This window comes from Apis cerana, linkage group LG3 (genome assembly GCF_029169275.1).
Source record: "Apis cerana isolate GH-2021 linkage group LG3, AcerK_1.0, whole genome shotgun sequence".
NCBI lineage: Eukaryota > Metazoa > Arthropoda > Insecta > Hymenoptera > Apidae > Apis > Apis cerana.
In genome coordinates this window covers 4,968,919-4,989,890 of record NC_083854.1, presented here as the reverse complement: position 1 = coordinate 4,989,890, position 20,972 = coordinate 4,968,919, and the positions used below count along the sequence as shown (strand labels likewise).

General features: G+C 33.5%; 1 protein-coding gene and 1 long non-coding RNA gene across 6 annotated transcripts in view; one reads left to right on the top strand and one right to left on the bottom strand.

Moving 5' to 3' along the window:
• LOC107997306 (ras-responsive element-binding protein 1) overlaps positions 1-20,972 on the top strand; it is a 60,266-nt gene that overhangs the window by 30,525 nt on the left and 8,769 nt on the right. For 4 of the 5 annotated variants that reach the window (XR_009829075.1, XM_017055797.3, XM_017055795.3 and 1 more), the window contains exon 1: positions 7,399-8,304. The exons of the other annotated variant lie outside the window; for it this stretch is intronic. Coding sequence is in view for 3 of the 4 variants with exons in the window: in XM_017055797.3 (XP_016911286.2) it covers positions 8,283-8,304 (22 nt within the window). In the remaining variant the exon portion in view is untranslated. Of the gene's footprint in view, positions 1-7,398; positions 8,305-20,972 lie in introns of those variants that run through there. 5 annotated transcript variants of the gene reach the window in all.
• Positions 16,667-20,945, bottom strand: LOC133665791 (uncharacterized). The gene is made up of 2 exons (XR_009829076.1): positions 20,325-20,945; positions 16,667-17,222 (listed from the first exon to the last, which is right to left on the bottom strand). It is a non-coding gene; the product is annotated as an uncharacterized LOC133665791 (long non-coding RNA).

Genomic DNA, 20,972 nt, shown 5'->3' with positions numbered 1-20,972 from the left:
TCTTGATAGATATAATAGTCTATAATTTATACGGCAAGCATAATGATTAATCGATCTTATGACATGGAATTTTATTATAAGAGGATTTATTTTTATCTGTTTTACAAATGCAAAAAAGCATTTTATAATATTTTAATCGTCAGAGATGTAATATCTCTAACGTTACTTTTTTTATTATTAAACAAATAATTTGTTAGTAACTTCAAAAGCTCAGATCATTGACATGAACAATCAAAGTATTAATTGTTTTTTAACCGCTTAAGGAGAAGGATAGAAGGATAACGGTTTTAAAATGGAAATGCGTTTAAACTGTAAGCTTGTACCTACCTGAACGTAACAATCATAAATGGTGACTTGTCGACTAATCTCGAATCTTTTCTCAAATTTATGGATTTGTAGATCCTTTGTCCTTGATCCATATAATAAAATATGGTAAATATGTATACTTTCCTTCCCTAATTTTTGTTCGTTTAAGTAATGAATGCAATGGAACTAAGATTAAAAAGGATTTATTGTAAACCCAAGGAAAGGAACATTGTCAAAAGAAGAAAAGAGATTGATATGTTCTATTCTGATACATCTTTCTGGGATTTTTCATATACTTTTGAATATTTCTTTAAATTTCTTGAAATAATTATGTACATAAATAATACTCTTAAGATTATTTATTATTTATAACCAAGAAATAAGTCTCAAGTGATATTTTTGCATATTTTTATTATTTCTTTTTAGTTTTCTATCTTTTTAAATTTCTATTCTCTCTTGAATTTCAAATTTTCTTTTTACATTTCCTTCTTTTCCAATTATTCTACATTTAACCAGTAAAATATAATTTTTACAATTATTTCCAAAGATAGGATAAATTCAGTTTCAAAATGTACCAATCCAACATCTTTTCATAAATTATTCATCATTCTCTATGCCTATATATTGTTCAAAATTTAACAAATAAGAAGATAAAATGAGAAACAGAAATCTATACACCGGAAGAAATTTCTAAATATTGGTTTCAAAAACATGATTAGTTTTTAGACAATAATCTGTTGGCCACTCAGTTCATATATTATAATTACAACTTAACAACTTTCTACAAATACGGATTAGAAAAGCTTTTCACGGCTTATTCAAAGTCTTTTCTTCAGAAACTTCCTATTCCCTTTTATATTTTATTACTTTTTCTGCTCGATTTCTAAGTAAAATTTCGAGAGAGAAAGTATTTTCAATATCCATTATCTTTAATCCCATTATCTATCAAGTCTATTGTTCAATGTATATTTAGAAATTCTCCAAATTCTCTCCAAGTGAAATTTCTCTAAAACTGAAACAATCCGTCCTAAGAATCTTCTTGAAAAAACGATGTCGAAAAAATTATTTATGTCAAGAATAAACTTTTAATTTTAATTTTACCATTTTAAGACCGAACCATAAACATTTTGAACGTATATCGATTTCGTATTGGTCCAGTTAAAGTAAACATTGCAACAATACCGAGAAATACTTAACTTTGAATGAAGGAAGAAAGAAAAGAGGATTAACATCTGTTTCTAAAAATTCTAAGGATCGACTCACTCGATCCTTTCAGGTAAAAGGTTGGAAACGGTTGAAAGTTAACTGCAAGATTTGTTCCTGGATCCAATTTGACTTCCGACAGGTAGATCCGTAATAATGACGAGGGTCGCCACCTTTACACCCTTTTTCCCGTGCCAAAGGTCACGCGATGGACCATCTGGACATCATGGTCCAATCTCTTCGAATCTTTCCGTTTTTATTTTATTCAATTTAAAAGCCCCTTTCACGCTGTGGCTGAAACAGGGGACCGTTCTAATGAACGTTATCCTCGTAGAAAAGGGAGAGAAGTTTGTCGACTTTGCCTCTGCTTTTTCATGATCAAAAGACGATGAAAATGCGCGGCAATAAAATTTATAAATCGTATTTATTATTTTATGCATCCTTATATATATATCGATTTATTGAATGTAAGTAAAATGTATTAAATTTTCTATTATTTGAAGATTGGGGGAAAAAAATATCTAGTATGAAAAATATCTAGTAGAAAAATTGTACAGGAAAGATATGGATATCTGTCTGAAAATAAATCCAGATATCATTCAAAGATTAATAAATTAATTAAAATTTGGAGGATTAAAGAAAATGTTTGTCAAGTAATATTTATTATTTATAAAATATGACTTATATAAATTTATCGTTCTGTTTAACTGAATAACGGACAATGTTATTCAATCTAACGAAGCCAGACAATGTGCCTCAGGTATCCGATATTAGCATGTTTACCCCTTAAACGTTATACAGTAGTAGCCTCTTGTTGTTTCTTTCGAATATAACTTAAATGTTTCGAGGATAATAATAGAAAGAATCATAGTGTTGTCCTGCGTTAGTTTATCGGGTCCAACTGTCTATTTGACCAACAGACTTGGAACATTATGCATTTTTTATTGCTCTCAGGTATACGCGTACGTTTATGGCAATTTATTATCAGAACGGTTTATCCAGAAGGTAACTATCTTGTTGCTACCTATTTTTTATGGAAAAATACTTGTTGTGTATATTTATTAAGAAAAAAAAAAAAGAAAAGAACGTAATAGATAAAATTAAAAAAAATTAATATAGATATATGTTTCCTCCTCCAGTCTTTTGAAAGATTATTTGTGATATTAAATATAATTTCTTTGTTTTGATCTTATAAACAGATAATATGTTGAACGTACATATGTTAAAATACACATATAAAAAAGATAAAGATGACCTTAAAAAGTTTATTTTAAACATGACATGTACGCACACATACACAAATTTAAGTATATATCATCACTTTAAAAGGTATGATAAATTTTCTATGATAAAACCTTCAGAAATAGATTGTAAAATTCTCTATATAAAATATATGTATATTGTATAAAGGTATTTATAAATAAGATTAAATAAAATAGGTAAATGGTGATACAATCTGTTTGTATTTTTATTTATGTTCAATTTTTTGAATTATAAGTATTGCAAGTGCTTGAAATTACAAATACTAAGATATCTCGCTCTATGATTCTGTTATTTTATCTAAATTTATTTAAAAATTATCTATGACAAAAATTATTCAAGATAATGATACATTTTAAAATAGATGGCATATATCAATCTTTTCAAATATCAAAATAGAAAAGAAATACCAAATGCTTCAAATAAATTACACCTTGAAAATTTGGCCGGAAATATTATAACGCTCCTCTATAAATATTTTCTCCTTTCTTCGAATTTCTTTCAGACTCTTTCAAATTTATTTCATCTAAAGATATTTATATATATTTCAATCTTCCATCTTCCATTCTCATTCTATACCAGAGGATTTGTAAGAAACGGTCTATTCTCTTGACGATTCTTCAAATAAGAACAAGTAAGAACAAATAAGAATTTTTTCCAAATAATTAATATCTTCAATCTGATTTTCCACTTAATTTCTTAAGTGATTGAAGCAAGTAATCCATAAAAAAACCCTTTTTCTTTTATTACATTTTTAATTGGAATTATTCTAAAATGAAAATTTCCGTATCAAACATCCGTAATTGTTGGCCACACAAAGGAATTATTAGCAATATTGGCAATAAGTAAGAAGAATCAATTATATCGAAATTGGAGGGTATCATTGTGCTCATCCAAACGAAACTTTTTTAAATTTTTTAAATAATCTTCCATTTAACATTATGCAGAATAATATTTGGAAAATAAGCAATATCTGAGTGGAGTCTCAAACCGTTTGCTTCAAGTTTATTGCTCAGAAATGTTTCTGCATTCACCTTGTTCGAACCTCATAGGCTCATAAACAACGAGGAGACATTATCAGAAAATTACCAACTTATCCCTCTTTTGGTTCACTCTGTTGGTAATATTTTATATCACCAGTGAACTTGTTATAATGCTTCCATAATAAAATTATTACGCATAGGATATATTTTACTTACTTGTGCGTGAAAGAATATTGTTAGTCATTTTATTATCATAATAATTTTTCTATAAAATAATTTAGATGTTTAGAGAAAAGTTTTTGATTTACTTATTAGAGACTTATTGAAGAATCGTTGTTTTCTTTGTCTTTTTTTTTTAACAAAGTTTTTTCGTTTTAAATTTCTTTTCGTAAATTTAAAATGTTTAAAAGTTTTATTGATTCATTTATTATTTTTAATTTAGTTTTAATTTATAATATCGCGTTATACTGTTGAAAAAAAATATAACAATAGAGAGATGCAAATTTTATTTATGGAGAATTTTAATCGATAGTTCTTAGTCTTTAAAAATTCATGATGGAGTACATTAATTTTCATGATTCTACGATTGTTTAAATATTATCATATGACATTTGATCAATTTTTTTGCTTTTGATTTAATAATGTGATTTTCTCACGATTATCAGCAGATTTGGAATTCTTCAAAACAATTCTTGAATCCATTTATGTATAATAACTTTTTATTAATGTATTGGTTTTGAGTTTTCTTTTTCGTTTCTTTCTTTCTTTTTTTTTTCTTTTTTCCATTTTTAAAAATAAATTATATTTATGCGCATTGTCGTATTTAACGTGAATATTTGCAAATGATTTTTTTACTTTTGCAATTTGTTGACTAATTTTAATTAGTGCAACTTTTATTATTCTTCTACATTTATCTTATTAGCTATTATAAATTTTTTTATAATTAAAAAAAATGTAAAAAGTAGAAAGAAAAAGTAGGTTGAAATGGACACATTGCGTGTTATGAAAATAGTTACACAAATATTACTAATTATATCCCAAGATAAATGTATCATTTTTTATAGTGGTTTATAATATGTAGAAATATGAAACTGGAAAGATTTTATTATTCTCGTTAGATAAAACAAATTGTTTAAACATTTTTAAACATTTCGTTAAATTTGTCTCTTGCATTTTTTCAAATGAGACAAAACAAATTATAAAATTATATTTAAAATATTTAATTAATTGAAAAGATATTATTAAAAGAAATGAGATTTCCGTTATATTAAAAAATAAAATGAAAAATATTCTAAATAATAATTATTGTTATATATATATATATTTGTTATTTTCTCTCTTTCTCTTTTTCTCTAATAATTGCACATTAAAATTGTCTTCATTAGAATTCATTCTACTGAGTTATTTATTGTTAAGTAGTGGACTTTTGACGAAACGGAAGCGATGAACTTTCGCGGCCGGTTTCTATCGTTATCGCAAATGGCGCATGTTGAGGCGCGTCGTTCCACTGTTTTTCCCCTGTTTCTAATTTCTTTCTCAGCTTAGCTGACGTAAATTCAAGTATACATTATCTAAAAATTTAATGCTCGGTCATCTGTTGAATTATGTTATGCGATTCTCGATGATTTCCGATATTTGCCTCGCACATCCACGAACTTGAAGAAAAAATACAATTTTAAAGGTTAAAAATTTGATTCAACATTAAGAAATTTCATTAAGAATAAAAATTTTTATTTTCAAATTCAAAGATTTCATTAGATTCGTCGAAAAGCTTTTTAAACCGTTGCTTTCAATCGATTTTATTTTTTTATAATCTTTAATAGAATGCGAATTCTAGAATAATGTTTTATGTATTTATACGTTGAAAGAAATCGGTGGAAAAGAATGTTTTTGAAGAAAAAAATGAGAATCGAAAAACAGTTCAATTTTCTTCCAATGGCCAAAGAGACAATTAAGTGCTTATTCTTGATGATTCATGCAAGATAAAGCTAATCACAAATAGGTATGGTGGAAAGATGTATAAAATTCAACTGTAAGATAATACGCTTCCAGAAGGTTGGAATAATTAGTCTAATTACTAGAATAACAACGTATAATCTATATTATTCATATATTTCAAACCGACTACAAGAATTGTTTCCAAACTATTTTCCAATGAATTTATTTCGTTTCATATTATATACTCTACATTATTATATTTCACTCGTTTCCCAATCTAAATTATCCCTCTTACATGATTCTTTCAATATATATCTCACATTAGATGAAAATGAAATCAACTGTCCATCCAATCCTTATATTCATGTTATATTTCCCCTTTTGTATTTTATATTTTTCAAAAAACATTATACAGATATTATATAATCCTTAATTACCCTAACTTTAAATCCCTAAAGAGAGCACAAGAAGTGTCCCTCCTATCTTTGCTTAAAAATTTAAAAAAAAATGCATGCAATTTAAAATATAGATTTTAACTTAAGAATGGCAATACTAATCACGCCCGACTATCGAAAGGTACTTGGAGAGCGACGCGTGGAATCGAGTTAACTCGCAACACGCCACCCCCTTTACGTAATTCCCGTTGCACCGCACAGGAACGGTACACCGTTTCCCGGGGCTCGAATGAGGGAAGAATCGCGCGCGTGCGTGCACATATCGCATGGTCCGGAGAAGCTCACCGCGTCCCCTTCGTGTAGGTGGCTGCGCGCGCTCGCTCTCCCATCCGCACGCACACATTCTCACGCGAAAAAATACGAATAGCAGTACGTGCGCGCGTCGCTGTACCGATGACAGCGGCGGCGTTGGCATAGGTACGGAACGGAGTGGTGGAGGTGGGCAGAGCGTGGAGCGAAAGAGAAAGGCTGATGTGGGAGATAGTGGGGAGAGATGAGGGTGAATAGCGAGGGAGGGGAATGGCAGCAGACAGGAGCCGAGAAAACGATCAGCGGCGAGAGAAGGAAGCACCAGGGGCGGGATAAGGATACTCGGACTGCGCTCGATCGGGGTAGGGGTAGAAAGAGAAAAGATCGTGAGTAACGAGAGAAAGAGATGCAGACGAGAGGGTACACCACGCTTCTTCGGTGGAGAACGCACGTAGGAACGGAGCTACGTGACCGGGCGGGAGAGAGTCGTCCAGTGGTGGGGATGACCGCAAGAGTCAGGAGACGACTAGCGGAAGAAGGATGGATAAATGGTGTGATGTAGTCGATAGAAGAGGAAATATGTAGAGTAAGAACTGCGATGATAGATGATACGTATCATTTATATGGAAGAGAGAAAGATACAACGGAGTAAGATACATGTTTCGGGGAATAGATAGAGATTTCGTTCGACAGAGAAGGACGAAGGATTAATTTAGAACTTGGAAAAATAAGGACAGATTAAAAGATATCGAATAACAGAAAAAATATATATTACAGTGAGATATTTGGTGTTAAACATAGGGGATCGAGAGAAGCGTCGATAGAAGGACGAACGATAGAAAATAGGAGAAGAAAAGTGTGGTGGAGTACCGAAAAGACGAGCGAGGGACGAGAGCGAGAGAGATACGCAAAGGAGTGGTGGGAGAACGGCGTGGAGTGGGGATTCGGGCGGGCGAATGAAGCCGAACTTACGGCGAGAAGAGAGGTGGGGAGACAGGTAGGAGGGATGTGATGTTCTTGCGCGCAGGCTGAGAGAAATTGTCAGTCACAAGTTCAGAAGCGGTGTCATTTCGTCGCTGTACGCCGATCAGATACGACGTGTTCTCGTGCGAGCCTTGTGTTCATATATCCCACTCTTGTATACGTCAGACTTTATTCCGGAATTTAGAGAGTTTAAGGAGTCTGTGAATACGCCTGATCGTGATCAATTTGTCCGTGTGCGACCACTGTACGTGTTGAACGGCCTGAATTCCCGAATTCAGAATTCCTTATTCGTTCGCGATCCTCGGTGGCGCGTGGATGTGCAAGTCTCTCTCCAGGGTACAAGTCAATGTATCCGAACGGATTAAAGGATTCGATCGAAATAAAAGTGCCTGATGTTACTGTCAAGTTATGGTGCCGGATGAAAAAACTATAGATCAAGTGTTGTGATCGATGTAAATTAATTACAGAGGTTGATAAGACGTTCGAAACGCCAATAAGAACACTCGCATATTTATCTGTGTTTTTTTTTTGGTTTAAGTTAATTCGCGTTAAGGGACCATTCGAATTTTTTCTAGTATAGTGTTAATATTATTTTAAATATTAAAATATAGTTATATTTAGTTCTATAATTTAGTTCTTAAATTTACTTATATATTAATTACGTAAATTATTAAATTAATTATCATTAAATTAATATTAAGTTAAAAAGTTGACGCGCAAGTTTCATATTCCAAAAATACAGAAGAAATTGTGAAAAATACAGATTTTTTTTGATTCGAGTGTGGCTCTATATGGCAGAGCAATCTCGTGTGCTTAAGTGCAACCCACACCATTTTAATTGGATTTTAAGTATCGAGACCAGCCTTGCAACTCCATGAATCGGCCACGACGTTAAGTGGAAAACATGGATTTCTCTACGTCTAAAGGTATGTTGTATTCTTTTTCCTGTTTTGCAGTCAGGTGATGGACCTGTCTTTCTTTCTCGACGGCCGACGATAAGGAATTTCTAGTCAGGCCATTCGATTCCTTGCGTTGTTTTTTTTTTTTTTTTCGTTAGTCCATCCCGTTTTTCGTTAATGGCGATGGAAAGTAAGATTCTTTGATTCGAGATATCGAAAAGATGTGACAGAGAACGACATCTCGTTCGTTGAAAAATTTCAAGAATTTTGCACAGATCGATTATAATTTCTCTCAATAATCGTATCTATCCTCCCTTCTTAAATATAGATCGCTTAAAATTCTGAATAAATTTCCAAATAAGATGAAAGGTGAAATGTATCAGATTAAACCGTAAACATGATATTTGTGTAAGATCTAAATATCGCGTAGAATATCAATAAATAATTTTATCTCCAGCATCTTCGAATTATTAAATAATTATTTATTTCTTAATTTTTAAAAATCCAAGAAACTTAAATTTTCTAGTCATTTTTGTTAACATTCAAAAATTCATAGAATAATAGATGGATACAAATTTTCAATTCAATTGTTCAATATTCTCCAAAATCTTTTCTGATAAATCGAATTCTTCAAAAAAAAAAAATATATATATATCACATTCGTTGGAATCGTCTAAAATATAGAAACTACGCGTACTTATCAACGTAAGATCTTTCAAATTAACCACATCATTGTTTTCGATCCACCAGCCGCTATCTATATTTCAAAAACCTTCACCTCCTCAAAGAGATCAAAAGTCATCCCGGAAACGTTTTATTTTCAATCTTTGTTCTTTCTTCCAAGGTGATTCGAAAAAAAAAAAAAAAGAAAAAAAAAGAAGAAAAAGAGGAAACACATCGCGACACTTTACCAGACGAATTTTTCGTACGATTCTTCTTCCCTCCTCCCTCCCTCTCTTCTTCCTTCCTTCCTTCTCCTCTCCTCTTATTGCCGTTCTAACGAGGAGCCCATTGTTTTTCGGATCGACCTGACGTGGTGTTAAAACCGATTTATCGGTGGCCTGGGAATTATTTAGGCTGAAAGGCAACAGGATGCGAGGAAACGACCGAAATTCGATCCATGGTTAATGAGCAAACCGAGTTGTGTGCTACAACAAAGAGGAGGAGGGAGAAGGGGAGGAGAAGGAGAAAAGATATTATCGTTCGTGACCGTTGTATTGCGCGTCTCTTTCTCTCTCTCTTTCTCTCTTTCTCTAGCTTGCTTATTCCGCTATCCTCCTCTCTCTTTCTCTCTATTCTTCCTCGATTAACACACAAAATATCGATGCCTATCGGTGTCTCCATTAAGTCTGCGTGTAATGGGATTTTCGTTTCAAGAACGCGGCGCACGTTCTCTCCATTGAAATTCGCGTGTCAATGTTACACGAGATTCCGTTTCGGCGAAAATGATTGATAAACGATAGAGGAGAACACGTTCACTGATTCTGAGAAGTTGATCGATGTTTGATTTGGAAATTAAGATAGGAATTATTTATATATAAATATATATATATTTTTTTTTAACTAGTTTCGAAATAAAAGTATCGGGGAAACGATGGAAATTAGATAAAATTTATATTGATTTTGGAAATTTGGTTGATGGAGAAATTTTTTTATTCGAAAATTTGGATAGTAATTAATTTAGTGGTTTTCGAAAGATGGTTTATAGGATTGTGTTTAATTAATAGAAAATATAGCTGATAGATGTAATTTCCAGTATTTGTTTTATCTTCTTCCGAAATTATAGATAATTGTATCTCTGTTAAGCTTTCAAGTTGCCATTTGCAATCAATATTATAGAAATTTTTTTGGAATTTGTTTCAAGCTTTCAAAACTTTGTAATTCCTATCTTATGTAATCTTTGATCAAAAATAAGTCGTAATTCAAAATTTCAATCGTAAATAATATTAAAACTCTTAATTTAAAATTGATAAAAATTAAACATCGATCTTACTGCATAATCTTCCCTAGTAAAAATTTAATGAAAACATTACTAATCAAAGTATTCTTATTCAAAATTCATAAATTCAAACCATTTAAAGTATCTATTAATCTACAAATCTTACATAACCTCGAACAATCGAATCATCTTACGCGACGATTCAACTGTGAAAAACTTGCAACCGCGAAAATTCAAATAATTATTTTCCCTCTGTTATAAAAAAAAAATAATAATTTATTTCCTTCTTATCAGTGCAGCCATCCTGTACAATTCAATTTCAAACCCAAACTGCGAAGAAAGGAAAGAATCAACGTGTCACTAATCAACGTAATCCTAACAATCATTTAAAAGATTCTCTTACATAACTTACACAACCTCATCCCATAATAACACAGCATAATTCAAAAAATTCCAGAAATCCTCGTAAGGAAAAGGAAATCGAATTAATTACAATCAAACGATCGATGCACGAGAAGCACAGCCAAAAAAATAACATAACCTCAAAGACGAAGTACGAAAAGGGGAAAAGGATGGAATTACCGTCATAACTATATAAAAAAAACTGCTCAACCTCCGTCAAGGCTAACAATCGTCACTTTCTCGCCTCTTTGAAAGCTGGAAAGCTGAAAAATTCGCGTCTGCGGAACGAAAGCTTACGAGATAACGAGATTACGCGGATCGTCCCCAATGACGCAATCGTAACTCTCGTACTATTCCCCAGAACGAGCCGCTCAGTTTCCAGGAAGCCTCGTATCGATTTTTTCGGCCTCGCTCGATAGCGATTTACCCGGTGGGAAGAGTAGAAAAGGCGCGGACGATCTCGCGATCGTGGTGACGTGTTTGAATTCTAATCTATCTACGAAGTATCGATGCGCGTGCAAAGAGAGACAGAGAGAGAGAAAGGGAGACAGAGAGAGAGAGAATGATGAGACAGTCCGACTCCAGATAATAAGTCCGGTAGATAAGGACCTGAATTTTCCCTTATCTGGGGGGATTATCTTTTGAACCGCTCCCGTGAAAGGACTGACGATCTTCGAGGATGGAGTATCTTGCAGAGACACGTGTACGCTTTTTTATTTCTTTCTTTTCGTTTCTTTTTCTTTTGCAGAGAGTTTATTATATATTAATCGCGATTGAAATATTGCTTCGAGTTGGATTCAATCGAGGAAGAATAGGATAGGTTTTGAATTAGTTTGTGAGGAAGTTGAAAGATCGGAGAGGTTATTGCACTCTGTTTCTTAAATAAATGAAATAGGTCGCGGTGGTCGTTCAACCAAAAAAATTTGAACGTATCGGTTAATGTAAAATGGCGGTCGATATACAAATTGATTCTTTTCGCAAGTCGTTTGTTTTCGTTTTTTTTTTTTTTTTTTAGTCTTCTTGGAATTTATTAAACTTTTTTACTTTTTAAGAATTGTATTGATTTAGTTGTAAACGAGATACATAAACAATATCGTCGAATCTTCCTTCGTCGAAAAATAATCAAGAGATTAACAGGAACATTGGAGATGATCAGCTCTTAAGTAATTACTTAATATATTCACAAAGAGCATGCTTAAGGCTTTCGGTTAAAAAGATTCTACACTGTTAATTGTATCGATAACGAACCATTGTTTTCGTTTAATCTCGATCGAATATCACCGATATTCTGCTTGAATTTTTTCTTCGCTCGAAGAGAGAAAAAGAGAGAGAGAGAGAGAAAGAAAAGAGAGGTTATTCAACATATGGGAATATTAAAAAAATCACGGAAAAAATATAAACAGACGAAATTAGCACGATCTTTATTTAAGATGTACATATCAAATTCAAAATATATTTTCGAGCACAGGTGGCACAGCGGTTTGGAAATGTTTGGCCGAGGTTAATAGGCGAGAAAAACACGTTTTCGAAGGGAGGAAGCACGCGAATTAGGGCGTGGCGTGGAAAGTCAACCGCTCCCTTTTCTCACCCTCCACACTCTCACCCTCGATACAAAACCCTTCCAATTAACATTCGCCTCGATGACGATTACTTACCGCCGATTTCACAACTTTACTCGCATTGAAATCTCCGAAATTAGCTCACCAAGGATTGAAGATAATTACCGAATTTCTAATTCAAGAAATATCTTGGAAATGTACACGAAATATTTCCTTGTTCGCGAATTTTACAATTCTAAAGTTCTTAATAATGCTCAGATTTTAAGATTGCATTTTCGTCCCCCCAAGAAAATTTTCTCTTTCTTTCTTCGTAATCAGAATTCGTTTAAGCTGGTTAAAAATTACATAATTACTCGCGATCTGTCGATCTTATCAATGATAACGACATCCATCCATCCATTATCCATTAATCCATCATTCAAACCGTAATATTAGCCACTTTACAATTTTCTTGCAACAAAAAAGAAGTTAAGAACAAGTCTATCAACCAATATTCATTCGAAAATATCGAAATCTTTCAAATCTTACAAAGCAAAGTTAACGATCGAATCTTCTTGCTGTCAATGAGATAATCGGTATAAACCAGCCACTTTTCTCGACCACGTTTTCTATTGACCAAGGTGCGCGAGCCACCGCAAAGGATGTCACGTAAAGAATCCTCGTATACGTGGCCCAACCGAGTGTTTCCGCATATACCTAGAGACGCGGTCGTCATACCATACCAGCTGCGTCGTGGATCGTTACCAGAAGAGAATTACGAAGGGGTGGTGGCGATAGATACCACCGTGGATTGACAAAGTAATCCGTGGTGGACGTTTGAATTATCGAGCTTTGCTTTATCGCCCTGCAAATCGGCTGGAGTCCGTCCAAACTTTGACTTTACATTTTTATTTCGAGCATTGAATCGAGTAAGAAAATTATTGTCCACTTGTGCGAATATTTCATTGTCGTAGACGATAGAAATTAATTTGTTTCTTCGTTAATCGAGAGTGGAGAAGAATCATTTTTTGGTAAAGGGATAATCTCGATTAAGAGAGAGAAAGAGAGAGAGTTTTTTCAATTCATAGAGCGTTCTATAAATAGTTGTGGCTATGAATTATTCATGGTCCTCGTATCATTCATTTAATGAAACGACAATTTTCGAAATCTTGCGAATAACAAAAATTGTATAAAATTGATATTAGATTATATATATATCTCAATCCAATACAATCAAACCAATTCTCTACTAATTTTATCCATTAAAAGATAATTATATCGAACAATCGTGATCCATGATTTATCATTTAAGAATCAGCAAAATTTCATAATTTTTTTCTTTTCATTTTCACGAGAAGGAGAATCAGGCTTGCCCCATTTTCTTCAAGAGGAGAAATATCGGGGATTAAACGAAAGGATGAACCGAAAGGAAAAAAGAGAAAAATTCCAAGACGATATCTCGAAACGGGGAAGGGAGGATAGTGGACGGTGGAAATTAGAATATCACTATTAACGATTCGTTCTGGTTTCGCCAGGCCTGAGAAAGAATTTTCCTCCTGTTCGATCCGTGCGCGAAACGAACGAACGTTGCCTTTCATTTTTCATGCGTTCGTTACAACGCATGGATCCACCATGGCTGTTCCCAAGAAAATCTTGAAAACGTGAGAAAACGTGTTTCCTCCTTCGTTTTAACATTCCCACTATGAAATAATCTCGCTTTTATCGTTTCTATCTCTGTATGTATATTAATGTTAATTGCAATATTCGTAAAAGATCGATCGAATTCGAGGTCGAGCGAAAATTCCGTGAAAAACTCTGCCTGAATCTGTTCTGAATCAGAAGAAGCATAGATTTTTTTTTTTTTTTATTCGAAATGCTATCGAAACGAACGGTATTCGAGATGTTAATAACACTTTTTTTAAATCGATGATATCCATTCGTCAATGGATTTATTGAAATAATTTATCAATTGTACTGATCACTCGTGACGTTTTCAATGAACGATAATATCAGATATTTGAAAAGATAAGATAGTTAAGAATCTATTGGAACGTTAGGTTAAATGTTTTCTTCCGTCGTTATTCTTTTTAATAACGCAAAACGGTATCAGCTGGGGTTAATAAATTTGATTATATTTGGGATTAAACGTACGTCGTGTTTAATTCGAATATTCGTTAAAAAGAGAGAGAAAGAGAGAGAGAGAGAGAAATAAACGTAACAGTTAATGCGATAATTTTCATTTTCGACATTAGATCGTATATAAACAACATAATTTTCCGAGTACACGATAATCAATGTAATAAAACGTGGATGCGTTTTATGTTTGTTATGCACGTAACATAGGTAACATACAGAGAATACAGAGTGCCACACAGGAAGAGACTGTTTATAGTTACATAGTTATATTACAACAATTACTTGTCTACTTTTCATGTACCATCAATTTTCTTTCGAGTACCATAAAATAAATATATTGCCCAACTATCTATTAGTTAAATATAAAAAAAAATAAAATATCATGCTATAAAGATAAAAAAACAAATATGGATGAAAAATAACTAAATTTTACTTCGCGCATTAATTTTCATTAATTTTTCACAAACTTGATTCTCATTAATTTTTATTTCACTCCCGTATACAATTTCGTAAATTCATTCTCAATTTATTCCTTTGTTTTAATCCCGTTTAATTACACAATTTTGATTATTTTTTTTAGTCGCCGATTATCTAAATTTTCTTAACTTTCTATCAGCGGCAGTTTGTTCCTCCAAAATTCGACGATTCGAACTTCATTTTAGTGTTTTTCTCCACGAGTAGACGATTCCATCCTACGTTTTTTAACGATAATTTCTTTCGATAGAAACAAAGGAAACGAAACAAACAAACGTTCCACGGAATAGAAAACTTTTTTCATTCCTCTCGAGGATCGAAGAGAATACGGCAAATTACCCGATATTATTTGCTTCCATGCTCTAGAGGTCATTTCTCGTGTTTACACACGGACAGATCATCGTTTTCGGAGAAAAGCTGATCATGCTCCGGCGAGATAATGGCGCGTGTTTCGAAATTGTGTTGTCGTAGATCGAATACGATAATGGCGGTCGTATTGAATTTTAGCCTTACATATATATATATATATAAAACGTAATCTGCACATCAAGATTCTCTCTCAAAATCCTAATCTTCTTTGCTTGTTCAATTTAATTCCATCTAAAATTATCTTTTCTTAACTTTCGATTAATTCTTCCTTTCTTTCTCACTCGAATTCGTATTTAAATTTACTGTCATTTCTAAAGTATTGCCAATCCCAAATTTCAATTTTTCGAATCACCTATCTACTCTCCAATTATAATCCGTTATACTTCGCGTTGCATAATATCATCGAAAGAAGAAAAGAAAAAACTATACTCTTACTTTTCTACTCAATTCTCTATTTCACTATGCACACACACACACACGTTCATACATATTGACAAATACGTCTTCCACGCTCTCATCTTTCCCTATCCCTCTTCCACCATTTTCCATTTTCTCCTCTCTTCTCTCGTTTCTTCGACCGAGCGGCTTCGGTCGTCGCGTTGTCGTCCAGGTTCTCTCTTCCCCTATCTCTTCTCTCGCTCTTCTTCCCCTCCCTCCGCCCCACCACCCACCCCCAACCTCCCCGCTCTCTCCACGCTCGGATACACCCACGCAGTACCACGCAGGAGAAGCAAAGATGGCGGTCGGTTAGTGTGTTTCGAGAGTCGTAGCCCTGACAACCTTGGACTTACCCAGCCGTAACACCCTACCACCCTGTGTATCCTAGGTGACACATGCTCTCTTTTACGTGTACGTATACGTTAAAAATAGAAATCTCTTTTTTAATAATATAAGACTTGATTTTTAGATTCGAGAGACTTTACGAGTTTCTAAAATATTCTGATGATGCTTTTAATTCTCTCCTTGTTTTCACACATCATTCTTTTTTTTTGATCGAACATATAATTTCGTCAACTTGGAACGAAATGGAAGATAGTTTAAATAACGTCGAGTTGAATAGATTGTATCGATGTTACAACAGCTTAAGTAAAGAAAAAAAAAGAAAAAAAATCGTAAATTTGGCGGATATATATGCTTCATAATTAACGATAAGGATGTTGATCTTGCATGTATCGTGATATCGATCGTCATAGAGTTAATTAACTGTATTTATTACAAGTAACTTGTTTAGATTAATTTCCAAATTGAAGAGAATCGAAAATTTCGAAGCACGTGATAAGTTGTGATACATTAAGATATCGATCTTTCAACTCTGAAACTAAGTCTTCTCTATCGGGTTCTCTATTTAACGTTATATCCCAATGGAAACTTTGGACCCAAGTCGAATTAAAATCTAATCTCAACGATATACAAAATCTGATAGAATATTATTGATCAGCACTGTTTACCAAAGATAGAATTAATTATTTCATCCTAAATAGAATTATCGAGGAACTAGATAAATTATTTGATGGCAATACAAGTGAAACAGCGTTTTTTTCCAGAAAAATTATATTTAACACCAATCCATCCGTTTCTCCGCGAGCAACGAATTCTATAACATATCGATACATATCGAAAAAGAAGAATTACCTCGCACGAGTGGGAAAAAATGATTAAAAAAGATGGCAATTGGAATGATCGGTTGGAAAAAACGAAGAAAAAAATGTGTAGGCAGCGAAATGTAAAGGAAAAAGGGGAGATGCAGGAACGAGGGAAGGAGGAGGCACGGAGTGGTGGGGGAAGTTAGTGGAGCGGAAGAGAGGGAAACGAGATAAAAGCTCGTGCAGATGAGAGGGGACCAATGGCGGGCATCTCCCCCACCATTGGTTCAGCGCAGCATCCTATGATTCGTAGGAGGCTCCGGTTGGCGGAAGTGCGCATGTCCGCCCTCGATGGACTGACACTGCTCCCTTTTCCACGGCTCCCTGCGACGCCGACTCTCGCAGGGGGTGCATTGCGGATACAGGGCGTGGCATTTGGCCCTCCGCGATGTCTCGATCGAAAGATCCTTCCTTTTTTTATTTTTTTTTACCCTCTGAAAATCCCTGGAAGTGAAAATCGATCGATTATTGGGATTGATGATTTAGAAGAGAAACGAAGGAAGGAATTTTTGAGATGGAACGTTGTCGATTATTTCTTTCATTTTTTGGAATTTAAATTTAAAACTTAGAATTTTTTCATCCTCGATGATATGTCGAAATTTGACGACGTGCAGTTTTGTTTTAACTCGATTCGATCTTCGTTAAGTGGAATTGTGTATAAAAATATTTTTATTTGAAAATATTCCAAATATTTTCCGGTTTGGATTCAGGTTGCATTATCGAAGATAAGGCAATTTTCGTGACTGAGAATCAATTACCGATCGAAATTTTCAATCGAATGTATTTAAATATTTTGTTAAACCGGTCGCGTTCAGTGATCGATGCAATAACACCGTTTCTCAATCGGTCAGCACTTTTCAATCTGCGCGCTTCTTCCGCGTAGAATGATTAAAACCGATAAAAACAAGTTCTTATTAAACCGAAAACCGCGGTGAAAATAAAATTGCATTAAACTTAATCCTTTAATTTTAATACAACGATTAAAAACGGATATAAAAGGACACAAAAAAAAAAAAGAAGAAGAAAAGGATTAAACGAAACTGCGAAACAATATAGTTTTCATTCGAAAACTATTCGAGGAAAGGAAGAATTGTTTCGTTGAATCGTTGAGAATAATCGAATCTCGAGTCGAAGAAACTTTGCAGAATTCCTGTACGACATAATTGTAGAAGCGTTGTCATCGTTTCTAACCACGGTGGACGTTTCTCTGAACTCTGCTGAATCAACAATGAGAACGTAATCGAAAAAATATTGTCATTCATCGAAGCGCGGCGACTAAAGAAGAAACGATATCGATCTGCTCCGCTCGAAATCGGAAAACGTTTACGATGTATCTCGATCTTGTTCCTTCTATCGCGAGCGAGAATTTATTTCGATCGATTCGAGTTGATATCGATTATCGCGAATCTCTTTGAGAAAATAAAAAGAAAAAAAAGATAAAAATAATTACTCTCATCGAATCGTCCTTTAGAAAAAGAAAGAATAAATAGAGAAGGAAATTTCTAAGAGGATTAAAATATATATTATTTGTGATGGATCGCGGAGCGTGTTGCGTTGTTTCGATCGATACGTGCAAGAGTTGAGAGACAGAGAGAAAAAAAAAATAGAAATCGGTTTTCTTGGTTCACGGAGCCCCGTAACCATTGGTGTCCACCACGATCGGTGATGGTTAGAAATGGAAAGCAGCTGGATTTCCACATGTCACGACGGAGGAATCCACTCCTGAATTTCACCACAGGTTTCCGTCCATTCCATACACGATATTCGTGTTCTATCAAATTCTCAATCTTGATTCAAATAAATTTTTCGAATGTTTTTTCAAACACTGGAATTAAAGTTGCGGATAATTTTGAACATTTGGTATCGATCTGGTGGTCAGTTTAACGAATTTAATTATAATTGCTTTCAATTTTGAATTGAAAATCTGTACGCGAATGGATTTCAAAAGTGTTTGGATTAATTATAATTTTCGAATTCTGGATGAGAGATTAAATCGAAACGCGCTATAAGAGATGTGATATTTCAAAAACTAAATTTCTCTAAATTCAGATAAGACTTTTGTCGTGTCACGTGAAGATAAATCTTTTTATCTTAGATAAATTTCTTACTCTACGAAGTTATCAAGCGGAGGGAATTTTTGCAAAGTTTCTTTGTATCCCGTGAAGAAATTTGTATCAGGCGTAGATAGATAAATCTTGAACTTGAAGAATCTATTTATTTGTTTTTAAATACTTTTTTTTCAGACGAAAAAATCTAAGATTTGTTTCTATCAGTCGAATCAATTACAATTTCAAATACAATTAATAAATTCCCTTTCAAAACTATATAGCTGAAACATTAAAAATTAAAAATCATGTTCACATTACGACTCCTCAAAATCACGTTAATATATGTATTAACATCTAATTCAAGTTTTTATTAAATATTATTGGCTTCAAATTAAGATATTTCAAATACGTACTCAAATTCAAATGGGTGCCAATATTCAAATCTTAAATTGAAATATTTAAATAGAAATTCAAATAAGTAAAACTCTGATGGCCAGGTTATATTAAAGTTCAAATAAATTCCCATTTAATTACTCAAATATTCAAATTCAACATTTAAATATCTATTTTAAATTGTTCAAATTATCCTTTTATCTTTATAAATTTAAACAATCCAAATCTATATTTACAATTTATTTGAAATTTAATTTCAAAAAATTGTTATAGAAAAATCACCGAAATTCCAGAGACAATCCATTTACCTTTAAACTTAATCCAATTCAGAAAGTTAAAAATCCATTTCTATACGAGAATTTCAAATTTAAAATCATGAAGAGTCGAAGTAAAAAATCGCCAGTGATCGATAAAACGAACGGCCATCGACCTTCTTCGCTTCGCCACTTCCTCCACCACTTCCACGCTATTTCATCAAACTTCTCCGGCGACATAAAAAGGGACACGTGACACCTTTACTGTCACGAAGCGAAAAACGAGTCGAGGAGGTCGGTGCGGTCGCGGACGTACATCATTCGTGTCGAATTTATTCGCGCGCTTAAGCGTGAATCGGGCTGCTAAACGCGGACGCAAACCGCAAGTTAAGTCAAAGTTAAACGGCCGAAAACCCGTTTCGTCCGCGTGATTTATGCGCACGAATCGAGTCACCTGCTAGGCAGAGAGTAAGGCCGGCTTTAATCGCACCTGTTTGCGTTCAAACACTACGTCTTTGCGCGAGGAATTCGTCCGCTTTTTCTTCCCTATTTTCCCTATTCTCAATTATTATTCCTTCTTATCTTTTGCCTTTTAATTTACGCGAAATCAGAGTTTTTCTCATTCGTTCGTTTTCAAGTTTCAAGCAATCGTTCTTATCCAATTTTGTTTTTGGTAAATGTTAGGTTAGGTTAAAACTGAAGCCATTATTATTTTTCTTTTTTTTTATAGATAGAGAATTTTCTAATCAATCGCTTCGAAAGAGTTTTATCTTATGCGAGGAATTTATCTTCTTAATTCTTTTTCCAGATTGTTAATCGTGATTTGCCCGTGATTTTTTTTTTTTTCTTACCTCGAGTTTTTCACTCTGCAACTCCGTAGAAACAATTGCACAATATCTGTCGATCCACATAAGAAAGGATCACGAAGACGGATAAAACTCCTCCTCTCGGCGACGATCTAAGGTCAACTGACCGTTGGATCGTCGATAACGAAGCGAGATGTTGTGTCTGCTTCCTGTTACAACTCGAATCGGCAATGTCAATACCGTTTAATCTCGTTTCTTGTCGGATGAAAAAAACGCTTCACCGATGAGATAAAGATGAACAATGCACAAGATCACGTACGTTTACGCTACCAAGATTTTTTCAAATCTCTTGAATGCGGTGTTTCATCATATTTCATCCGATGTACGTTTATATAGAAATATCGTTTTGAAAGTAATCAGTCATTTTTATGTAACAACTCGATACAACTCGAGAGTCAGATTTCCAATGCTTATAAATATATTTTTGTAATTGCTCGTTGCTGGTTTTTGTTTTACGATTTATTGACAGCCTTTAGATCATTCTTTCCGATTATCAAAGATAGGATTAATACGTGATACGTGTGTGGTTGATAACTTGAAATGGAGTTTTAAAGAAATAAAATCTGTAAGATTAAAATCTAAAGATTAAAAATTATTAAGGAAAATTTAAAAGAAGGTAAAAATTTTCAGAGG